Source organism: Heptranchias perlo, chromosome 3, assembly GCF_035084215.1.
Source record: "Heptranchias perlo isolate sHepPer1 chromosome 3, sHepPer1.hap1, whole genome shotgun sequence".
Lineage (NCBI taxonomy): Eukaryota > Metazoa > Chordata > Chondrichthyes > Hexanchiformes > Hexanchidae > Heptranchias > Heptranchias perlo.
Window position 1 is genome coordinate 59,288,196 of NC_090327.1, and position 19,913 is coordinate 59,308,108.

The following is a 19,913-nucleotide window of genomic DNA, read 5'->3' on the forward strand; positions in this document are numbered from 1 at the left end:
GTAAATAGCAACAGTATGGTGCCATCCACAATAGCATCCCCAGAAGGATAATTTTTACAATCAGAACAAACTTGATGCACAAAAAATGAGCTATCATGTGGCTATGCTGTTGAACTGGTTCATGTTCCTGGATGTTACCTTTTACAAGCCTTTATGGGCTAATTATTTTTAATAGTACAAAATTCAAATGATTATTTCTAAAGAACATTCAATTTATCAGAAACATTTTTGTCTCTGAGGTGTTTTAATAGATCTTTTGAATTGTTATTCCAGTCATTTGGATAATACTGTGATACAATTCCCTAATAACCAATCATATTGCTATCTATTTCTTTTCAGTCTCTACATAATGATAATAATACGGCCATGACAAAAAGTGATCTAATTTTTAGCAATTCAGTTACTAAACAGCTTAGAAAAATAAAATTTGAATATCTTGTAAGCCGAGTGAGGTAGTGTAATTATAGGAAGTTGTATGGAAGATGATAAATCGCAAATTGTCACACAAACACTTGAAGGTGGAATTTTCATGTGGATATGTAGTGGTCCAATGTTTGACCCTCTGCTTCAACATCCCAAAGGTGTTCTCTATGATTACTCTTACAGATGCATGAGCCTCATTATAATGTTGTTTTGCAACACTGGAAGATTCCCACAGTGGTGTCATTATTCATGACAAAGATGGGTAGCCAAGGTCCATTGGCAGCCAGCCCTTCAATGCTTGCCCTTCTTCAAACAATGTTGGAATAGTAGATTGATTAATGATAAAGGTATTATGCAAGTTGCCTGCAGACATGACATTCATCTGCATTATTTTATATTAGTGATCACACACGAGCTGCATGTTAATGGTGTAGCATACCTTTCTATTCATGTATGGGACACTCCACTCTGTAAGAGCATGAAGACCCACATTGAACCCTGGACAATCCAGAAAGTCTGTAAAAGCCAAGGGCACAGGCTTGCTGTTCTCTGGGATCCATAGAGAAATCTATATATTGGTCTGTCCTGGCAAACAATGGATTAGTTACTGGACGTACTGATGAACAGCAGACTGGCCTGCTGAAAATCTTCAGAGGCAGCATTATAGAGAAGTTACGCTCAAAGGGAGCTTGAGTCAGAATTAGGGCTACAGCTCCTTTGTGCCAATTCTTCAACCTGCCTTTACTTTGAGCATGGGATTGATTTTATCCTACAGTTCCTAAACTATTAGCATGGGTTGACCATGTTAATGAAGGGGACAAGAAGAGTTTCGTCCTGTCCAGTCCAACTGTATGTGGGCCATTCATGTAAGTCCATTCCCAGAGTGGTGATACAAAGATATTGCAATTGATGTGTCCTGTGATGGGTGATGAGACATTACCCTATATGAGACAGATAGGAGAACACTAGAGGACCTGAGCAGGTGGGAAATGGCCTTGAGGCTGTGGCACATGCCTGCACTCCCACACTGGAAAAGTGGGGAGCTGATCGTATTTTCATGATTTTGCTTATGTGTTTACTTTGTTCTTTTTAACCACCGCTTTTTCAAATGTATTTCCTATTAGCTGATTTATTGCTATTGCATTTTCTAGCTGATACCTAATTTTCACCAGACTTATTGAGTCCATCATCGGTCAATTAGCATCATATTTTTCTTAACCTTTCAGATAATTTTCTTACCCTTGTTTCTTTCATTTCCTTCACTTTCGAGTCTGTTACCCTATTGACTGTGACAGTGCTGTATAACTAAGTAATGAGTACAGAACACCGCAGTGCTGTCCTTTAATTCATATGGATGACAGCCACAAGCTCAAATGAGCTCTGCAACCTCCAGAGAAGCCAACCAGGTCACTTAATCCACAAAAATAAAAACTGGGTAGCAGTAACCAAGCTTATGATAAAATTGAAGAAAAGCAGTTGTTACCAGCAATTTCAGTTGAATAGCTCTTGTAGCGATACCGCTCTACGATGTCATACTCATTTGCAAGGCATGTTAGTTAGATATTAAATGAAAGCAGTTGTAAATTAGAAGGTTTTCTGTGGGAAAACCTACCCAAAAAAATATCCATTATAATAAATCAAAGGAACTCGTAATGTACTCACAAGACAATAAAACAAGAGTTTTTCACCAGCGGATAGAGTTAGTGAGGTTGAGAAATGTTCTTGAATTCCTATCCCCCTAAATTTTCCCTCTTACGCTCCCAAATCGACTCAACTGAAATTTAAATGTAGTTTTCAAAAGTGAAATAGCAGTCTTTTCTGCTTTGTTTTTCAGAATAAATTAATTCTGTGCTCAAACTTTTAATTAAAAGAAGAGAAAACTTTCCTGGATCAACCGATCTGAATTCCACCAATTAAATGGATCCCATTTCTTTAACAATATAGTTGTTTAAGTGATATAATATTATTTCCATAATATTTAAGAACATGGTGGAAAGGAAAGCTCTGTGAACCAATCATTCTGACTTATATGATGAAAACCAGGCTGAAAATTGAAATATGTACAGGGTGACGTGCTATTTGTTAACATATACTAGAAAATTAGATTGCTTGCCTTGAAAAAATATTCATAGAAATTCTTTCAACTTTTTTTCTCAAAAGAGGAATTAAAGTAGTTTCGACCAGTTTAAATCCTTAATTCTTCTTGCCAATATCAATTCAGTTACAGAAACTCAAACTGTCATAAAGTACATTATCCAGCTGATACCATACATCCACAGGAACTCCTGTGAGATGCCAGCATTCTTCATGCCTTAGGGCTAAGTATCTCCCAAACTCCATCAGTGACTTTTGTTTGCACTTCTGTTAAATTATGTACAAGAAACTAGTTATCTGCAGTGTATTAATCAGAATGTGGAAAAAGAATAATCACATATATTAGAATAACTCTATATTTAGCATGTCAAAGGATAGATTGGAGAAAAGTTTGTAGACAGGTACAGTACATCAGATAGACAGAATATTGTTCATAATATTTTATGAGGCACTTCAATCATTAACCTTTGAACTACAAACATTCACATAAAATATTCACCTAGACACCAGTGACGCAAAGTAAACATGGTTTAGATGAAAGGGAAAGGTCTTTGAACTGATGTTACCAAAAATAACATTTTAAAAAAATCATCAAAATGGTGGGAGGGGAAAAAAAATCTTGTGATGAGTTTATGCATGGGAACTGGATGCAGACTGGGAATGGGTTGTATTTGGACAGTCCAACTCACCGTCTCAAAACCATTCTTTTTCATCCGCCTGCAGGACTTGAGGTAAGTACGTATGCGCTTCCGGGCACGCTCCTGATATTCAGGGAATTGCCGGCTACATGACTCAATTATTGCCTGGATCTTTTCTTTGGGCTGCTTAGAAATGGGGACCATTCGGTCCAAGTTTTCATCTACAAACAGCCTCACAAACATCTGTTGGCAAGAGGAAGACAGAGGAAAAGAATGCATTGGACGGCTGCACTATTTTGTATTTCTTTGCTGCCTCATTGAGTGGGCACTGTAGGATAAATTCAGTGATCCTGCACTCCCAATGGGCAGCCTCACTTGATGGGAAAGTGGTTTGGAGAGAGTGCTAGAATACCATAGCGCTGATTCTCCAATTTATGTTTCTGATTACAGAGGCTTCCCTCTGAGGTGCAGGTTCAGTGAATCAACATTTATATCTGCAACCCTTCCCAAGCAGAACTATTTTAATATATATAAAATTTAAAAAGCAGCAAATACATGCCAGTTAAATAAATGCAAGAGATTATTCTTGAGCAAACCATTGTTCTATGTGCTATAAAAGAATAAATATCAGACTGTCCAACACCACTATGAAGTCTGAACTTGACAAATGTGTGACACCACATCTTTAAAAAGTGTATGACTTTGTCATTAATGGCACCTTTCGTTCACTGAGCAAGTTGCTGGCATAATGCATATAGGAATATATTTCCCCATATGATCCACAATGAGGTGTTCGGGGAAGTATTGTTCAATAAGGTATCACAGTATTTTGGCCATGACCATTGAAACCAATACACTGACACATTGATTATGCCTAAAGGTAATAATTCAGCATTTGCTGCTTCTCAGCATTTCTTCCCTTACTTCTATTAGAACATCACAATATACAGTTCCCATCTCTATGATTCTGAACACAAAACTTTAGAAATATATAAGCTTTTAAGAATATCTAAGAACATTATTGGATAAATTATTAGCAACTATATTTCTATATTTATAATGCAGAGATCTAGCTACATTTTTGAAATATCAAGGCCTTAATATAATGTACATTTCCACATAGCTAAACAACTTTCCTGTAAAAGTTCTATAATACAAAAAACAACAGTTTCATTTCATAGGTAACTAATAATAAAAAGATGCATCTTGGAAATGTGTTTTTTACATAACATGCAACCTTTCTAGATTATATTTTGTGTTTTCTGAGGGAGATGTTAAAATCAAATTATCAAAGACATTACTATTTGCTGCCACACATTTTAACAATAAATTTTAAGCAACTAAAATGTGCTTTATAATCCTAACTTTTACCAGTTAGAAACCATTAGACAAAGTCTCAAACAAACCTTTCATTTAATCAATATAGACAACAATTAAAAGGAAAGCAAAGTTTGTTTGTTCCTTACATAAAATTTATTGTACTTTAAAACCAAAATAAATGTAACTGTAGATCTTTCTTATCCCCATATGTTTTCCAAATGTCAGGTACAATATTTGTAATGGATTGTTTTAAGGATCTGTACCAATTCTCAAAGTAGGCAATGGGATCTAGATACTTTAGAATGCCTACACGATGCTATTGGCATTACAGACTATTTGAAAATATATCAGAATTATTTCAAGATTTTGCAGCAAAAGTCTGCATTTTCCAGACTATGAAATCTGTCACAATCTGTTCCAATCCTCTCTGGCTACAGGTGTGGTGCCGGAGGACTGGAGGAGTGCTAACGTTGTACCGTTGTTTAAAAAGGGAGAATGGGATAGATCGAGTAATTACAGGCCAGTCAGCCTAACCTCGGTGGTGGGCAAATTATTGGAAACAATTCTGAGGGACAGTATTAATCGTCATTTAGAAAGGCACAGATTAATCAAGGACAGTCAGCATGGATTTGTTAAGGGAAGGTCGTGTCTGACTAACCAGATTGAATTTTATGAGGAGATAACAAGGAGGGTCTATGAGGATTGCGTGTTTGATGTACTCTACATGGATTTTAGCAAGGCTTTTGGCAAGGTCCCACATGGCAGACTGGTCAGAAAAGTAAAAGCCCATGGGATCCAAGGGGAACTGGCAAGTTGGATCCAGAATTGGCTCAGTGGCAGGAAGGAAGGGTAATGGTCGATGGGTGTTTTTGTGACTGGAAGGCTGTTTCCAGTGGGGTTCCGCAGGGCTCAGTACTAGGTTCCTTGCTTTTTGTCATATCAATGATTTAGACTTAAATGTTGGGGGCATTATTAAGAAGTTTGCAGATGATACAAAAATTGGCCATGTGGTTGATAGTGAGGAAGAAAACTGTAGATTGCAGGAAGATATCAATGGACTGGTCAGGTGGGCAGAAAAGTGGCAAATGGAATTCAATCCGGAGAAGTGTGAGGTAATGCATTTGGAGAGGGCAAACAAGACAAGGGAATACACAATAAATGGTAGGTTACTGAGAAGTGTAGAAGAACAGAGGGACCTTGGAGTGCATGTCCACAGATCCCTGAAGATAGTAGGACAGGTAGATAAGGTGGTTAAAAAGGCATACGGGATACTTTCCTTTATTAGCCAAGGCATAGAATATAAGAGCAGGGAGGTTATGCTAGAACTGTATAAAACATTGGTTAGGCCACAGCTAGAGTACTGCATGTAGTTCTGGTCACCACATTACAGGAAAGATGTGATTGCACTGGAGAGGGTACAGAGGAGATTTACGAGGATGTTGCCAGGACTGGAGAATTTTAGCTATGAGGAAAGGTTGGATAGGCTGGGGTTATTTTCTTTGGAACAGAGGAGACTAAGGGGAGATCTAATTGAGGTGTATAAAATTATGTGGGGCCTGGATAGAGTGGATAGGAAGGACCTATTTCCCTTAGCAGAGAGGTCAAAAACCAGGGGGCATAGACTTAAAGTAATTGGTAGAAGGATTAGAGGGGAGTTGAGGAGAATTTATTTTACCCAAGGGGTGGAGGGGGTCTGGAACTCACTGCCTGAAAGGGTGGTAGAGGCAGAAACCCTCATCACCTTTAAAAAGTACTTGAATATGCACCTGAAGTGCTATAACCTACAAGGCTACGGACCAAGAGTTGGCAGTGGGATTAGGCTTGGTTGCTCTATTTCGGACGGCATGTACATGATGGGCCGAATGGCCTCCTTCTGTGCCATAACTTTCTATGAGTCTATGAATATTCTCACAGTATCCTCACATTGCTGATCTAAATGAAGATTTTCATGTTTAAACTTTAGGTTCAAAAGTAAGACCAATTATTAACCAATTGACTCATGATATTAACCTATAATTGTGATAAGTTTAAATGATCTTAATTGTAATAAAGCAATAAGCAAAAGCTGTTGTATAAAACTTGTCCTTGCATCAAGGTACAAAGGATGAAAGCTGATTTCAGTAACTTCAACCATCTGTAGCAGAAGACACATCGGTAACAAAAAGTATCTGTACAATATTAGCAGGATAGGTTTTCGGTGTAATACATCAGTTGAGGAAGAATTAGTTAAGTTGCCATTACTGCAGCCACTGTTTATACCACGTTAAATTTTTTTTAGGGAGAAAAATGTAGTCAGATACAAAACAAAAATCACAAAGTTCAATGTGTGCCTTTGAAAAATAATCAAATTCACCAAGTAGCTGGGTGACTTGACAATTCTGATAGTAAAGTCTTAGACTCTCAATTACAGGGCCTAAAATCAAATGTCCAATCTCAATTACCATTCATGCACTTTTTATAGGAACTTAAGAACAGGAGTAGACCATTCAGTCCCTCGAGCCTGTTCCGCCATTCAATGAAATCATGGCTGATCTGTATCCTAACTCCATCCACCCGCCTTGATTCCATATCCTTAATACCCTTGGCTAGCAAAAATCTATCGATCTCAGATTTAAAATTATTAATTGAGCCAGCATGTTGGGAGAGGGTTCCACACTTCTACTGCCCTTTGCGTGAAGAAGTGTTTCCAAACTTCTCTCCTGAATGGCCTGACTCTGATTTTAAGGTTATGTCCCCTTGTTCAAGACTCCCCCACCAGCGCAAAAAGTTTCTCTCTATCTACCCTATCAATTCCTTTCAAAATCCTAAAAACCTCAATCAAATCACCCCTTCATCTTCTATATTCCATGGAATACAAGCCTACTTTATGTAATCTCTCCTCATAATCTAAACTTTGGAGCCCTGATAACATTCTGGTGAATCTGTGTTGCACTCCTTCCAACGCCAATGTATCTTTTCCAAGGTGCGGTGCCCAGAACTGTACACAGTACTCCAGGTGTGTTACATTACATTGAATCTACTGCACAGAAACAGGCCATTCAGCCCAACTGGTCAATGCCGGCATTTATGCTCCAAACGAGCCTCCTCCCTCTGTACCCCTATCAGCATTCCCTTCTATTCCTTTCTCCTTCGTTTGCTTATCTAGCTTCCCCTTAAATGCATCAATGCTATTTGCCTCAACAACTCCTTGTGGTAGTGCGTTCCACATTCTTACCATTCTCTGGGTAAGGAAGTTTCTGCTAACTTCCCTATTAGATTTATTAGTGACTATATTATATTTATGACCTCTAGTTTCGGAGTCCCCCACAAGTGGAAACATTTCCTCCACATCTACCCTATCAAACCCTTTCATTATCTTAAAGACCTCTATCAGGTCACCACTCAGCCTTCTCTTTTATGGAGAGAAGAGCCCCAGCCTGTTTAGTCTTTCCTGATAAGTATATCCTCTCAGTTCTGGTATCATCCTTGTGAATCTTTTTTGCACCTTTTCCATTGCCTCTATATCCTTTTGATAATATGGAGAACAGAACTGTGCACAGTACTCCAAGTGTGGTCTAACCAAGGTTCTATACAAGTTTAACATAACTTCTCTGCTTTTCAATTCTATCCATCTAGAAATTAACTCCAGTGCTTTGTTTGCCTTCTTATGGCCTTATGAACCTGCATTGCTACTTCTAGTGACTTGTGTATCTGTATCCTGAGATCCCTTTGCTCCTCTACCCTATTTAGACTCTTATTATCTAAGCAATATGTGGCCTCCTTATTCTTCCTACCAAAATGTAATACTTCACATTTATCTATATTGAAATTCGTTTGCCAATTACACGCTCATTCTGCAAGTTTATTAATGTCTTCTTGCATTTTACCGCCTATTTCCTTTGCATTAACTATATCCTCCAATTTGGTGTCGTCCACAAATTTTGGAATTGTACTCCTGATTCCCGGGTGCAAATCATTGATGTAAATTTTGAACAACAGCGGTCCCAGCACCGATCCTTGTGGAACACCACTTCCCACCTTTTGCCAGTTTAAGTAGCTACCCTTAACCCTTAATCTCTGTTTTTTGTTTTGTAGCCAGCTTTCTATCCATTCTGCTACCTGTCCCCTGACTCCACATTCTCTGACATTAGTCATGAGTCTACAATGTGGTACCTTATCGGAGGCCTTTTGAAAATCCAAATATATTACATCTACTACATTACCCTTTGTCTACTCTTTCTGTTACTTCTTCAAAGAAGTCAAAAAGGTTGGTCAAGCATGACTTTCCCTTCTGAAATTTGTGCTGACTATTCTTTATTATATTTTTGTTTCTAGATGCTTTTCTATTACATCTTTGAGTAAAGATTCCATTATCTTTCCTACCACTGACATTAAGGTGTATAGTTCCCTGGGCTTGTTTTATCTCCCTTTTTAAATATAGAAATAATATCAGCTGTCCATCAGTCTTCTGGCACTATTCCCTTTTCTAATGAATTTTTATATCTATGTAATAGTGCCTCTGCTATCTCTTCCCTAACTTCTTTTAATATGCACGGATGCAATCTATCCAGACCAGGGGTTTTATCCTCTCTAAGTTTGATTAGTTAAGCAAATATCTCCCTCCTTTCTATCTTGTATGTCTTTATACCTTTCTTGATCTCTTCTAATGTCATACCCAACTTGTTAGTCTCCCTGGTAATTACTGAGGCAAAGTGACTATTCAATATTTTTGCCACTTCGCTGTCATTACCTGTGAGTTTATTTTGTGCATCCCTTATCCCTATCCTGATTTTTCTTTTGTTATTTATGTGTCTGTACAATACTTTACTATTTCTTTATATTCCTTGATAATTTAATTTCATAGTTTCCCTTTGCATTCCTAATTGTTTTTTTGACATCCTTCCTAATCTCTTCATATTCCCTTCTATCATCCTCTCCTTTATTGCCTATGCACTTAGAGTAAGTCTTTTTCTTTAGTTTCAATTTTACCCTAATTTTTTTATTCATCCATGGGTGTTTCAGTATTGGCTAGTTTGTTCTTTTTTAGAGGAATATATTTCTCCTGAAATCTATTGATCACTGTTTTAAATATTTCCCACTGCTGTTCTATTTCCTTGTCTTTCAAAATTTTTTCCAAGTTCACCTTCCCTAGTTCCATTCTCATCCCCTCAAAATTACATTTTTTTCCCAATCTATTACTTTGGTCTTTGTCTTACTTACGACTTTCTCAATCATTGTTTTAAACCTTATGTTATAATCGCTATTGTCTAGATGTTCCCCATGCTTACTTCTCTGGTTCATTTCCCATTACTAGATCCAGCAGCGATTCCTCTCTTGTTGGGCTTCTCACATAATGGGTAAGAAAGGAATCCTGCAGACAGTGTATAGACTCCATTCCCCTTTCTCTACCTCTTCTTGCCAGTTTATTTGGGGGTAGTTGAAATTTCCCATGATTACTATTCAATTTTTTTTACTCATTTCATAGATTTGCCTATATGTTTCTTCCTCCACTTCCCTTCCACTATTAGGTGGCCTGTACAATATGCCTATTAACGTGATCGATCCCTTCTTATCCTTTGTCTCAATCCAAATGGATTCTGTTTCTATCTTAATATTACTTATTTTTCTATTTTCTATTGCCATTATGTTGTCTCTAATTAGTACAGCTACTCTACCCCCTTTATTCCTTCCCTATCCTTTCTAAATATGTTATAACCGGGTTTTGTATAGCTGTAGCAAAACTTCCTCCTCTTTATAATCTAGCCCTCTAGTTATAAAGGCTAACATTCCATTAGCCTTTTTGATTATTTTTTGTACCTGACTACTACATTTTAGTGATCTGTGTACATGGACCCCTAAATCCCTTTGGATCTTCACTGTTCCTAGCTTTTCACCACTTAAAAAATACTCAGATCTATCCTTTTTTGGTCCAAAATGAATTACCTCACACTTACCTGCGTTGAAAACCATCTGCCACAGTTTTGCCCACTCACTTAATCTATCAATGGCTCTTTGTAATTTTATGCTCCCATCTACACTACTTACTATGCCATCAATCTTTGTATCATCAGCAGACTTGGATATATGGCTCTCTATTGTGTTAGCTAAGTCATTCATAAATATAGTGAATAGTTGTGGCCCCAGCACAGATCTTTGTGGGACACCACTAGTCTCTTCCTTCCAATTCGAGTACATATCTGTTATCCCCACTCTCCGTCTTCTACCGCCTAACCAATCTCCTAAGCAGGTCAAAAATTTACCTTCAATTCCACATATTTAACACGCTGATGAATGTGAGCCACATTAAAAAAGGCTGTCTACAGAAATTGAATGTGTCAGCTTCCTCTGAAACGCAGAGTGCTGCTGTGCGTGCATAAGCACATGTGGTGCGTCATGTATCAATCATACAATGCTGACATGCAGTGGTACTCTGAACTTTACCAGAATAGGAGCTTAGTACACATGGCCATCATAAGTTACCTGCATGTTTTCTACCAAACCAATGAGTCAGATTTGCACTGGTAGATACAAATGGCATCTTTAATATGCATCATAATGTTCTTATATAATAATACATTATGGGCCATTCTGTTTCCCTGCAGCCAACACATCACTCCACTGTCTGATTACCATCTTAATAGAGCATTTAGAATCCAGGAGGAAAGGTAAAGAAAGGTCAGGAAAACTAACAGAATGGATTCCACCCACCAGGAGCACATTTCATCATCCAGACTGTGCCACCCTCCTGGCAGAGTAAGAGAGTATGTAGGCCAGTGGATAGCAGCAGTATGGATCTAACAGAGCAAATAAGAGCTAAAAAAGATTACAATGACATTCATTATATGCCTACCAATGAACCAGTAACAATGGCAATTGTATTAAACCTGAACTACACAGTATGTCAGTTATCTTTCTGCTCTTGAAGCTCTGAGTTAAATGGGTGGGGATTTGCAGTATATTTTTATTTCAACTTCTATTTTAGTACTGAAAAAGACATGAGGTAGATTTTCTTCTTCATCACCTGGTCAAGTAATCTGGCAGAGCGGATCTCCCGCCCATTATAGAACCTGCCCAATTTTCATTCCATTGAAGTCAATCGGGCAGGTTCCATAATGAGCAGGCGATATGATGCACCAGATTACCCGCCCAGGCGGTGAAGAAGAAAATCTACCCCATGGTCCTTCACTTAAAATGAATGTCTTCTGAAATGTTGTGCCAGATAGCACATCAACATGAAAGATTAGCTTTGGTAGTGTCCATATCTCCATAATGGAAGTATAGTATGATATATAGTGTCCTATAACAAAAGTATCATATCTTAATATCATAGTAGGTACAGCACAAGGAGGCCATTGGGCCCATTGTGCCTATGCCGGTTCTTTGAAAGAGCTATCCAATTATCCCCACTCTTTCCCCACAGCCCTGTAATTTTTTTCCCTTCAAGTATTTATCTGATTCCCTTTTGAAAGTTACTGTTGAATCTGCTTCCTCCACCCTTTCAGGCAGTGCATTCCAGATAATTACAACTCGCTGAGTAAAAAAATGTTTCCTCATGTTGCCTCTGGCTCTTTTGCCAATCACTTTAAATCTGTGTCCTCTGGTTACCGACCCATCTGCCACTGGAAACAATTTTTCCTTATTTATTCTATCAAAACAGTTCATGATTTTGAACACATCTATCAAATATCCCCCATACCTTCTCTGTTCTATGGAGAACAACCTCAGTCTCTCCACATAATTGAAGTCCCTCATCTCTGGTACCATTCTAGTAAATCTCTTTTGCACCCTCTCCACGGCCTTAACATCCTTCCTAAAGTGTGGTGCCCAGGATTGAATACAATACGCCAGCTGAGGCCTGACCAGTGTTTTATACAGATTTAGCATAACTTCTTGCTTTTGTATTCTATGCCTCTATTAATAAAGCCCAGGAACCCATGTACTTTTTTAACAGCCTTCTCAACTTGTCCTGCCACCTTCAAAGGTACATCCCCAGGTCTCTCTGTTCCTGCACCCCCCCCCCACCCACCCACTTAAAATTGTACCATTTAGTTTATATTGCCTATCCTCATTCTTCCTATCGAGATGTATCACTTCACACTTCTCTGCATTAAATTACATCTACCATGTGTCTGCCAATTTCAACAGTCAGTCTATGTCCTCCTGAAGTCTGTTACTATCCTCTACATTGTTTACTACATTTCCGAGTTTCGTGTCATCTGAAAACTTTGAAACTATACCCTTTATAACCCAAGTCCAGGTCATTAATATATATCAAAAATAGCAGTGGTCCTAATACTGACCCCTGGAGAACACCACTGTGTACTGCCCTCCAGTCTGAAAAACAACCGATCACCACTACTCTCTGCTTTCCTTGTTTGTTTGTTCCTTGTCCTTTTTCATAACTATTCTAAACCCAAAGATATTATGATCACTGTTTCCCAAATGCTCTCCCACTGAAACATGCTCCACTTGCCCCACTTCATTCTCCAGAACTAGATCCAGCACTGTTTCCCTCCTTGTTGGGCTGGAAACACACTGTTCAAGAAAGTTCTCTTGCACACATTTCAGGAATTCCTCCCCGTCTTTCTCTTTGCCCTTTGCACTGTTACTGTTCCAGTCTATATTCGGATAGTTGATGCCCTCCAATTATCACTACTTAATAGTTATAAGAACATAAGAAATAGGAGCAGGAGTAGGCCAATCGGCCCCTAGAGCCTGCTCTGCCATTCAATAAGATCATGGCTGATCTGATCCTAACCTCAAATCTAAAGAACACAAAAAGTAGCAACAGGACCCGGCCACTCAGGCCCTGGGCCCGCTCCGCCACCCACAGGGCATTGACCAATCCGAACTCAGCTTCATGTCCAATTTACTGCTCGGTCCCCGTAACCCCTAATTCCCTTTACTTCTAGGAAACTGTCTATTTCTGTTTTAAATTTATTTAATGATGTAGCTTCCACAGCTTCCTGAGGCAGCAAATTCCACAGACCTACTACCCTCTGAGTGAAGAAGTTTCTCCTCATCTCAGTTTTGAAAGAGCAGCCCCTTATTCTAAGATTATGCCCCCTCGTTCTAGTTTAACCCATCCTTGGGAACATCCTTACCGCATCCACCCGATCAAGCCCCTTCACAATCTTATATGTTTCAATAAGATCGCCTCTCATTCTTCTGAACTCCAATGAGTAGAGTCCCAATCTACTCAACCTCTCTTCATATGTCCACCCCCTCATCCCCGGGATTAAACGAGTGAACCTTCTTTGTACTGCCTCGAGAGCAAGTATGTCTTTTCTTAAGTATGGACTCCAAAACTGTATGCAGTATTCCAGGTGCGGTCTCACCAATACCTTATATAACTGCAGCAATACCTCCCTGTTTTTATATTCTATCCCCCTAGCAATAAAAGCCAACATTCCGTTGGACTTCTTGATCACCTGCTGCACCTGCAAACTAACTTTTTGATTTTCTTGCACTAGGATCCCCAGATCGCTTTGTACTGCAGTACTTTCCAGTTTCTCGCCATTAAGATAATAACTTGCTCTCTGATTTTTCCTGCCAAAGTGCATAACCTCACATTTTCCAATATTGTATTGCATCTGCCAAATCTCCGCCCACTCATCCAGCCTGTCTATATCCCCTTGTAGGTTTTTTATGTCCTCCTCACTCTCTACTTTCCCTCCCACCTTTGTATCATCTGCAAACTTTGATATGTTACACTCGGTCCCCTCTTCCAAATCGTTAATTTAGATTGTAGAGTTGGGGACCCAGCACCGACCCCTGCGGAACACCACTGGCTACTGGTTGCCAGTCCAAGAATGAACCATTTATCCCAACTCTCTGCTTCCTGTTAGATAACCAATCCTCCGCCCATGCCAGAATATTACCCCCAATCCAGTGATTCTTGCATCTTTCTGTAATTTGCCTGTAAATTTGCTCCTCTATCTCCTTCCCACTATTTGGTGGCTTATAGTATACACCCAGTAGCGTAATTAGCTCCTTCATTGTTCCTTAATTCTAATCAAATAGATTCTGGCTTTGACCCCTCAACCATATCATCCCTTTCCAGTGCTATAATAGTTTCTTTGATCAATACTGCCACCCCCTCCTTTCTTTCCTTCCCTATCTTTCTTGAATACCTTGTAGCAAGAATATTAAGTACCCAAACCTCCCCTTCTTTGAGCCAGGTTTCTGTTATTACGCCATTACATCATAGTCCCATGTGGCGACTTGAGCCTGCAGCTCACCAACCTTATTTACCATGCTACATGCATTTACGTACATGCAACTCATCTTAGATTGCCTCACATTTACCCCCTGTCTGATCCCTCCTATTTCTGAACTATTCTTTACTCTAGTGCTGATTGTCCCTCCCAGTCCTCTGTGCATTTTGTTTCTCCTCTCTGATGTTTCATCCTGGTGCCCATCCTCCAGCCAAATTAGTTTAAACCCTCCTCCACAGCACCAGTTAACCTTCCAGCAAGGACATTGGTCCCAGCAATGTTGAGGTGCAACCCATCCATCTTGAACAGATCCCTTCTGCCTCAGAACTGGTCCCAATGCCCCAGGAATCTGAAGCTCTCCCTCCTGCACCATTTCTCCAGCCACGTATTTACCTGTCTTATCCTACTATTCCTATATGCAGCGGTGTGTGGTACTGGGAGTAATCCAGAGATTATTACCTTTGAGGTCCTGTTTTTTAACTTCCTCCCTAGCTCCTGAAACTCTGACGGTAGGACCTCAACCCTTTTCCTTCCTGTAGTCAAAAGAAGTAGAGTTGACAATGTTTTTTAACAGAAGCAGAGTCAATATAATCTTGTCCACCCAGAACCAACTATTCTGCTCGAGTCATAAAATTTGGACGACTGAACACTAACTGACTACATACCTATATATTAGCTAGAGTAGAATTTATATTATGTTATAAACCCTATGAATTATTGTAAAATCTAGTTTGGAAATTCAATTTTAATCCTTCTACAGCAGCTCCAATTCAGAGAAGAGCAACATGGATATAAATCATTTTCTGCCTTATATCTCTGAGTGCACAGGATTGAATTATGGTCTACCTGTAGCAAACCTTGTAAACTCTGAGGTTATGTATCTGATAGTTCAAATTCCGACAAGCCATTCTGTAAAAGTTGTATATCCTCTAAGGCATTTCTGTTTCAATTAATCAAAATCAATGGATTAGATAGAAATGAACTTCAAATAGAAATCTCTTTGAACTTTTCATTCATCGTACTAAAGTTGTTGGGAAATGGAATGCATCAGAGTGATCTAGCAATGGAGGTGCGGGGCTTAACATAGAGACAAAAAAAAGTGATCAAATTATGTCAGTTGTACCATCAAAGGACTTCATAGAATTGAGAGGTTAGGTGATATCAGAAAATCACATACTAGACTTTGCAATGTTAAGTAAGTATGATTTAAAAGGGAACTTCTATTCTGTCACTATTTTCATACAGTACTTCAATTTTATATAATTATATTTACAATTAAATAACAAAATTTATAGAAATTTGTGAAGCATACAACTTCAATGCAGTACAGGCTAAGGAGCTGGAAGATCCAAAATTAAAGTGCTACCACGCCACAAATGGTGGAAGGGTAACAATTACAGTGTGACAAGTTTACATAGGCAGTTTCCATTATAAGAGTGGAAGTAGGCATTCAGAATGGAAAAAGTTCACACAAGAGTATGTCAAAAATGTGGCAACAGGAAGTAAGGTTTATAGATGGGAAATGCATGCTATGTAAGATTGTTAATGTATTATGTATTTAAATATACATTATTTGAAAAATAAAATATATATAAAATGCTGTTTTATGCATACAAAATTCAAACTTCAAGTAATTTAGTCGAGTGTACAGGTTCTTTTGGTCCTTACGTTGCAGTATCGGAGAATGTAAGATACAAATTTATATAAGTAAGTACAAGAGATGGACTTTTTTTTGATTTATTAAAAGGCAACACAATTAAAAAATCATTGAGATGGTTCTTTATTCACTAAGTTGCGTTCATTATATAATTAAAGCACAGAGAGAGAGAGAATATTAACTGGCCATCAAGAAATAGTAGGGATATACAGGAAGAGAAAAAATAGATTGGAAAAGCAGACTTGCAGGAAAAAGGAAGGTAAAGGTACACCAAAAAAGGATAACGAAAATTGCTGCATTACAAATAATGAGGAAAAACAAACAGCTGTATAAAAATAATAGGGAAAAATAAAAACAAAACGAAAATCACAAAAGAAAAGTGAGAAAATGGATAAATACAACGGTAATAAATGGAAACTAAACTGACACTAAAGTATGGCAAATTACCTAAACCACAGCTATAACAGTAGGGGTTCAACATAGACATCAGATTTTATAAAACTTATCAGGTGACTATAGGGCCTCTGTCTTTGGACTATCATAAGAAAGAAGGAATCAATTGTGTTTTTGGAGATGAGAGGAAAGCGCTGCTTGTCAGTCTCTCCAAAACAACACAACCTAATGAAACCTTACTAAAACAGATTTAAAACGCAACTATCTTTCAAACTCTAGTGTTGAAAATGTACCAAGTTTTAATTACCTTGAAAATTGCTACAGTTAATATATATAATCTCCATTTATCCAAACTTAATGTTAGAACATAAAAACAGGGTTTGCAGTAAATAATGGACTTGTGCATCCTAATGACATGTGAATATTATTTTTGAGTTGTTGTGACACCAGGGAAATCTAAAAATATTCTCTAGCAGTAATGATAGATTACTTCCGGTGCATATTTTTCACTTTTATAAAGCTTATAAAATCTGATTTATATCTATATATAAAATTTATAGACAGTTAACCTGCAGCTAGTTCTTATCACAGCAAAAGAAAAGGCATTTTACTGTTCTGTAGGTGAGGTAGTTAACATTTTTTGAGTGAAGCTTCCCTCAACATTTAATGGGTATGCAACTAGAAAATCACACCTGCTCCTCTAAGAGGTGCTTTGCCCAGAGCCCAAGTGATTTCACTTTCCTCCACCTACACAATACACAGTTTTTATTCTTTGTTCTTTTTCAGCAGAGCAATCGAAGATAGAAAACAAACAAGGGAAACCAACTAGGCACCTCCTAGTCCTTACATTATTTAATTTTTTTTAAACAAATAGAATGCAATTTAACAATAGTTAACAGCAGCAAAAAATAAAACAAAAACGATGTGCTTACAGAAGCACACAGCAAGTCAGTCAGCATCCGTGGACAAAAGAGACAAGTCAATGTTTCAGGCTGATAAATGAAAGATGTAGAAGCATTTTAAAAGTATCAGAAAAAGAGGAGGGGGAGCAAAACAAACAGATGGCAGGGAGGATGAATTGATGGGATGGTTGTTGGATGATGTTACAGACCATTTCAGTCAGGCAATGGAAAGGAGCATCAAAGAAATGAAATACATTAAAGAAACTAAAGAAACTCAGAGTCACACTTGAGGTCACCACAGAGGTGTGAATATCTAGGGCAGTGAAAGGCACATCCATAGAACAGGCAAGGAAATGAGAGAGAGTGAAAACAAAGAGCCTGTACAGCAGGGCTAAAATTAAAACGAAATTGCTGTCGAAACACAGCGAATCAGTGTAAGAGGGCAAAGACGGAGAGGTTAGCGTGGGATTGGGAGGGGGAGTTTAAGTGTGAAGACACAGAATCCCAGCATCACACTTGCAGGCAAAATAAAGGTGTTTGGCAAAGCTGTCACCTAATATTTTTTTTATTCGTTCGTGGGATGTGGGCGTCGCTGGCGAGGCCGGCATTTATTGCCCATCCCTAATTGCCCTTGAGAAGGTGGTGGTGAGCCACCTTCTTGAACTGCTGCAGTCTGTGTGGTGAAGGTTCTCCCACAGTGCTGTTAGGAAGGGAGTTCCAGGATTTTGACCCGGCGACGATGAAGGAACGGCGATATATTTCCAAGTCGGTATGGTGTGTGACTTGGAGGGGAACGTGCAGGTGGTGTTGTTCCCATGTGCCTGCTGCCCTTGTCCTTCCAGTTGGTAGAGGTCACGGATTTGGGATGTGCTGACGAAGAAGCCTTGGCGAGTTGCTGCAGTGCATCCTGTGGATGGTACACACTGCAGCCACAGTGCGCCGGTGGAAAAGGAAGTGAATCTTTAGGGTGGTGAATGGAGTGCCAATCAAGCGGGCTGCTTTGTCCTAGGATGGTGTCGAGCTTCTTGAGTGTTGTTGGAGCTGCACTCATCCAGGCAAGTGGAGAGTATTCCATCACACTCCTGACTTGTGCCTTGTAGATGGTGGAAAGGCTTTGGGGAGTCAGGAGGTAAGTCACTCGCCGCAGAATACCCAGCCTCTGACCTGCTCTTGTGGCCAAAGTATTTATATGGCTGGTCCAGTTAAGTTTCTGGTCAATGGTGACCCCCCAGGATGTTGATGGTGGGGGATTTGGCGATGGTAATGCCGTTGAATGTCAAGGGGAGGTGGTTAGACTCTCTCTTGTTGGAGATGGTCATTGCCTGGCACTTTTCGAGCGCAAATGTTACTTGCCACTCATCAGTCCAAGCCTGGATGTTGTCCAAGTCTTGCTGCATGCAGGCATGGACTGCTTCATTATCTGAGGGGTTGCGAATGGAACTGAACACTGTGCAATCATCAGCAAACATCCCCATTTCTGACCTTATGATGGAGGGAAGGTCATTGATGAAACAGCTGAAGATGGTTGAGCCTAGGACACTGCCCTGAGGAACTCCTGCAGCAATGTCCTAGGGCTGAGATGATTGGCCTCCAACAACCACTACCATCTTCCTTTGTGCTAGGTATGACTCCAGCCACTGGAGAGCTTTCCCCCTGATTCCCATTGACTTCAATTTTACTAGGGCTCCTTGGTGCCACACTCGGTCAAATGCTGCCTTGATGTCAAGGGCAGTCACTCTCGCCTCACCTCTGGAATTCAGCTCTTTGTCCATGTTTGGACCAAGGCTGTAGTGAGGTCTGGAGCTGAGTGGTCCTGGCAGAACCCAAACTGAGCATCGGTGAGCAGGTTATTGGTGAGTAAGTGCCGCTTGATAGCACTGTCGATGACACCTTCCATCACTTTGCTGATGATTGAGAGTAGACTGATGGGGCGGTAATTGGCCGGATTGGATTTGTCCTGCTTTTTGTGGACAGGACATACCTGGGCAATTTTCCACATTGTTGGGTAGATGCCAGTGTTGTAGCTGCACTGGAGCAGTTTGGCTAGAGGCGCAGCTAGTTCTGGAGCACAAGTCTTCAGCACTACAGCCGGGATGTTGTCGGGGCCCATAGCCTTTGCCGTATGCAGTGCACTCAGCCGTTTCTTGATATCACATGGAGTGAATCGAATTCATAGAATCATAGAATCATAGAAGTTACAACATGGAAACAGGCCCTTCGGCCCAACATGTCCATGTCGCCCAGTTTATACCACTAAGCTAGTCCCAATTGCCTGCACTTGGCCCATATC

The 19,913-nt window shown here is 39.5% G+C and overlaps 1 protein-coding gene across 7 annotated transcripts in view; it reads right to left on the bottom strand.

Moving 5' to 3' along the window:
* The window catches only part of LOC137314484 (nucleolar protein 4-like), a 426,906-nt gene that overhangs the window by 50,474 nt on the left and 356,519 nt on the right, over positions 1-19,913 (bottom strand). The window contains exon 8 of one of the 7 annotated variants that reach the window (XM_067979838.1): positions 3,207-3,398. The exons of the other annotated variants lie outside the window; for them this stretch is intronic. Within the exon in view, the coding sequence (XP_067835939.1) occupies positions 3,207-3,398 (192 nt within the window). The remainder of the gene's footprint in view (positions 1-3,206; positions 3,399-19,913) is intronic. 7 annotated transcript variants of the gene reach the window in all.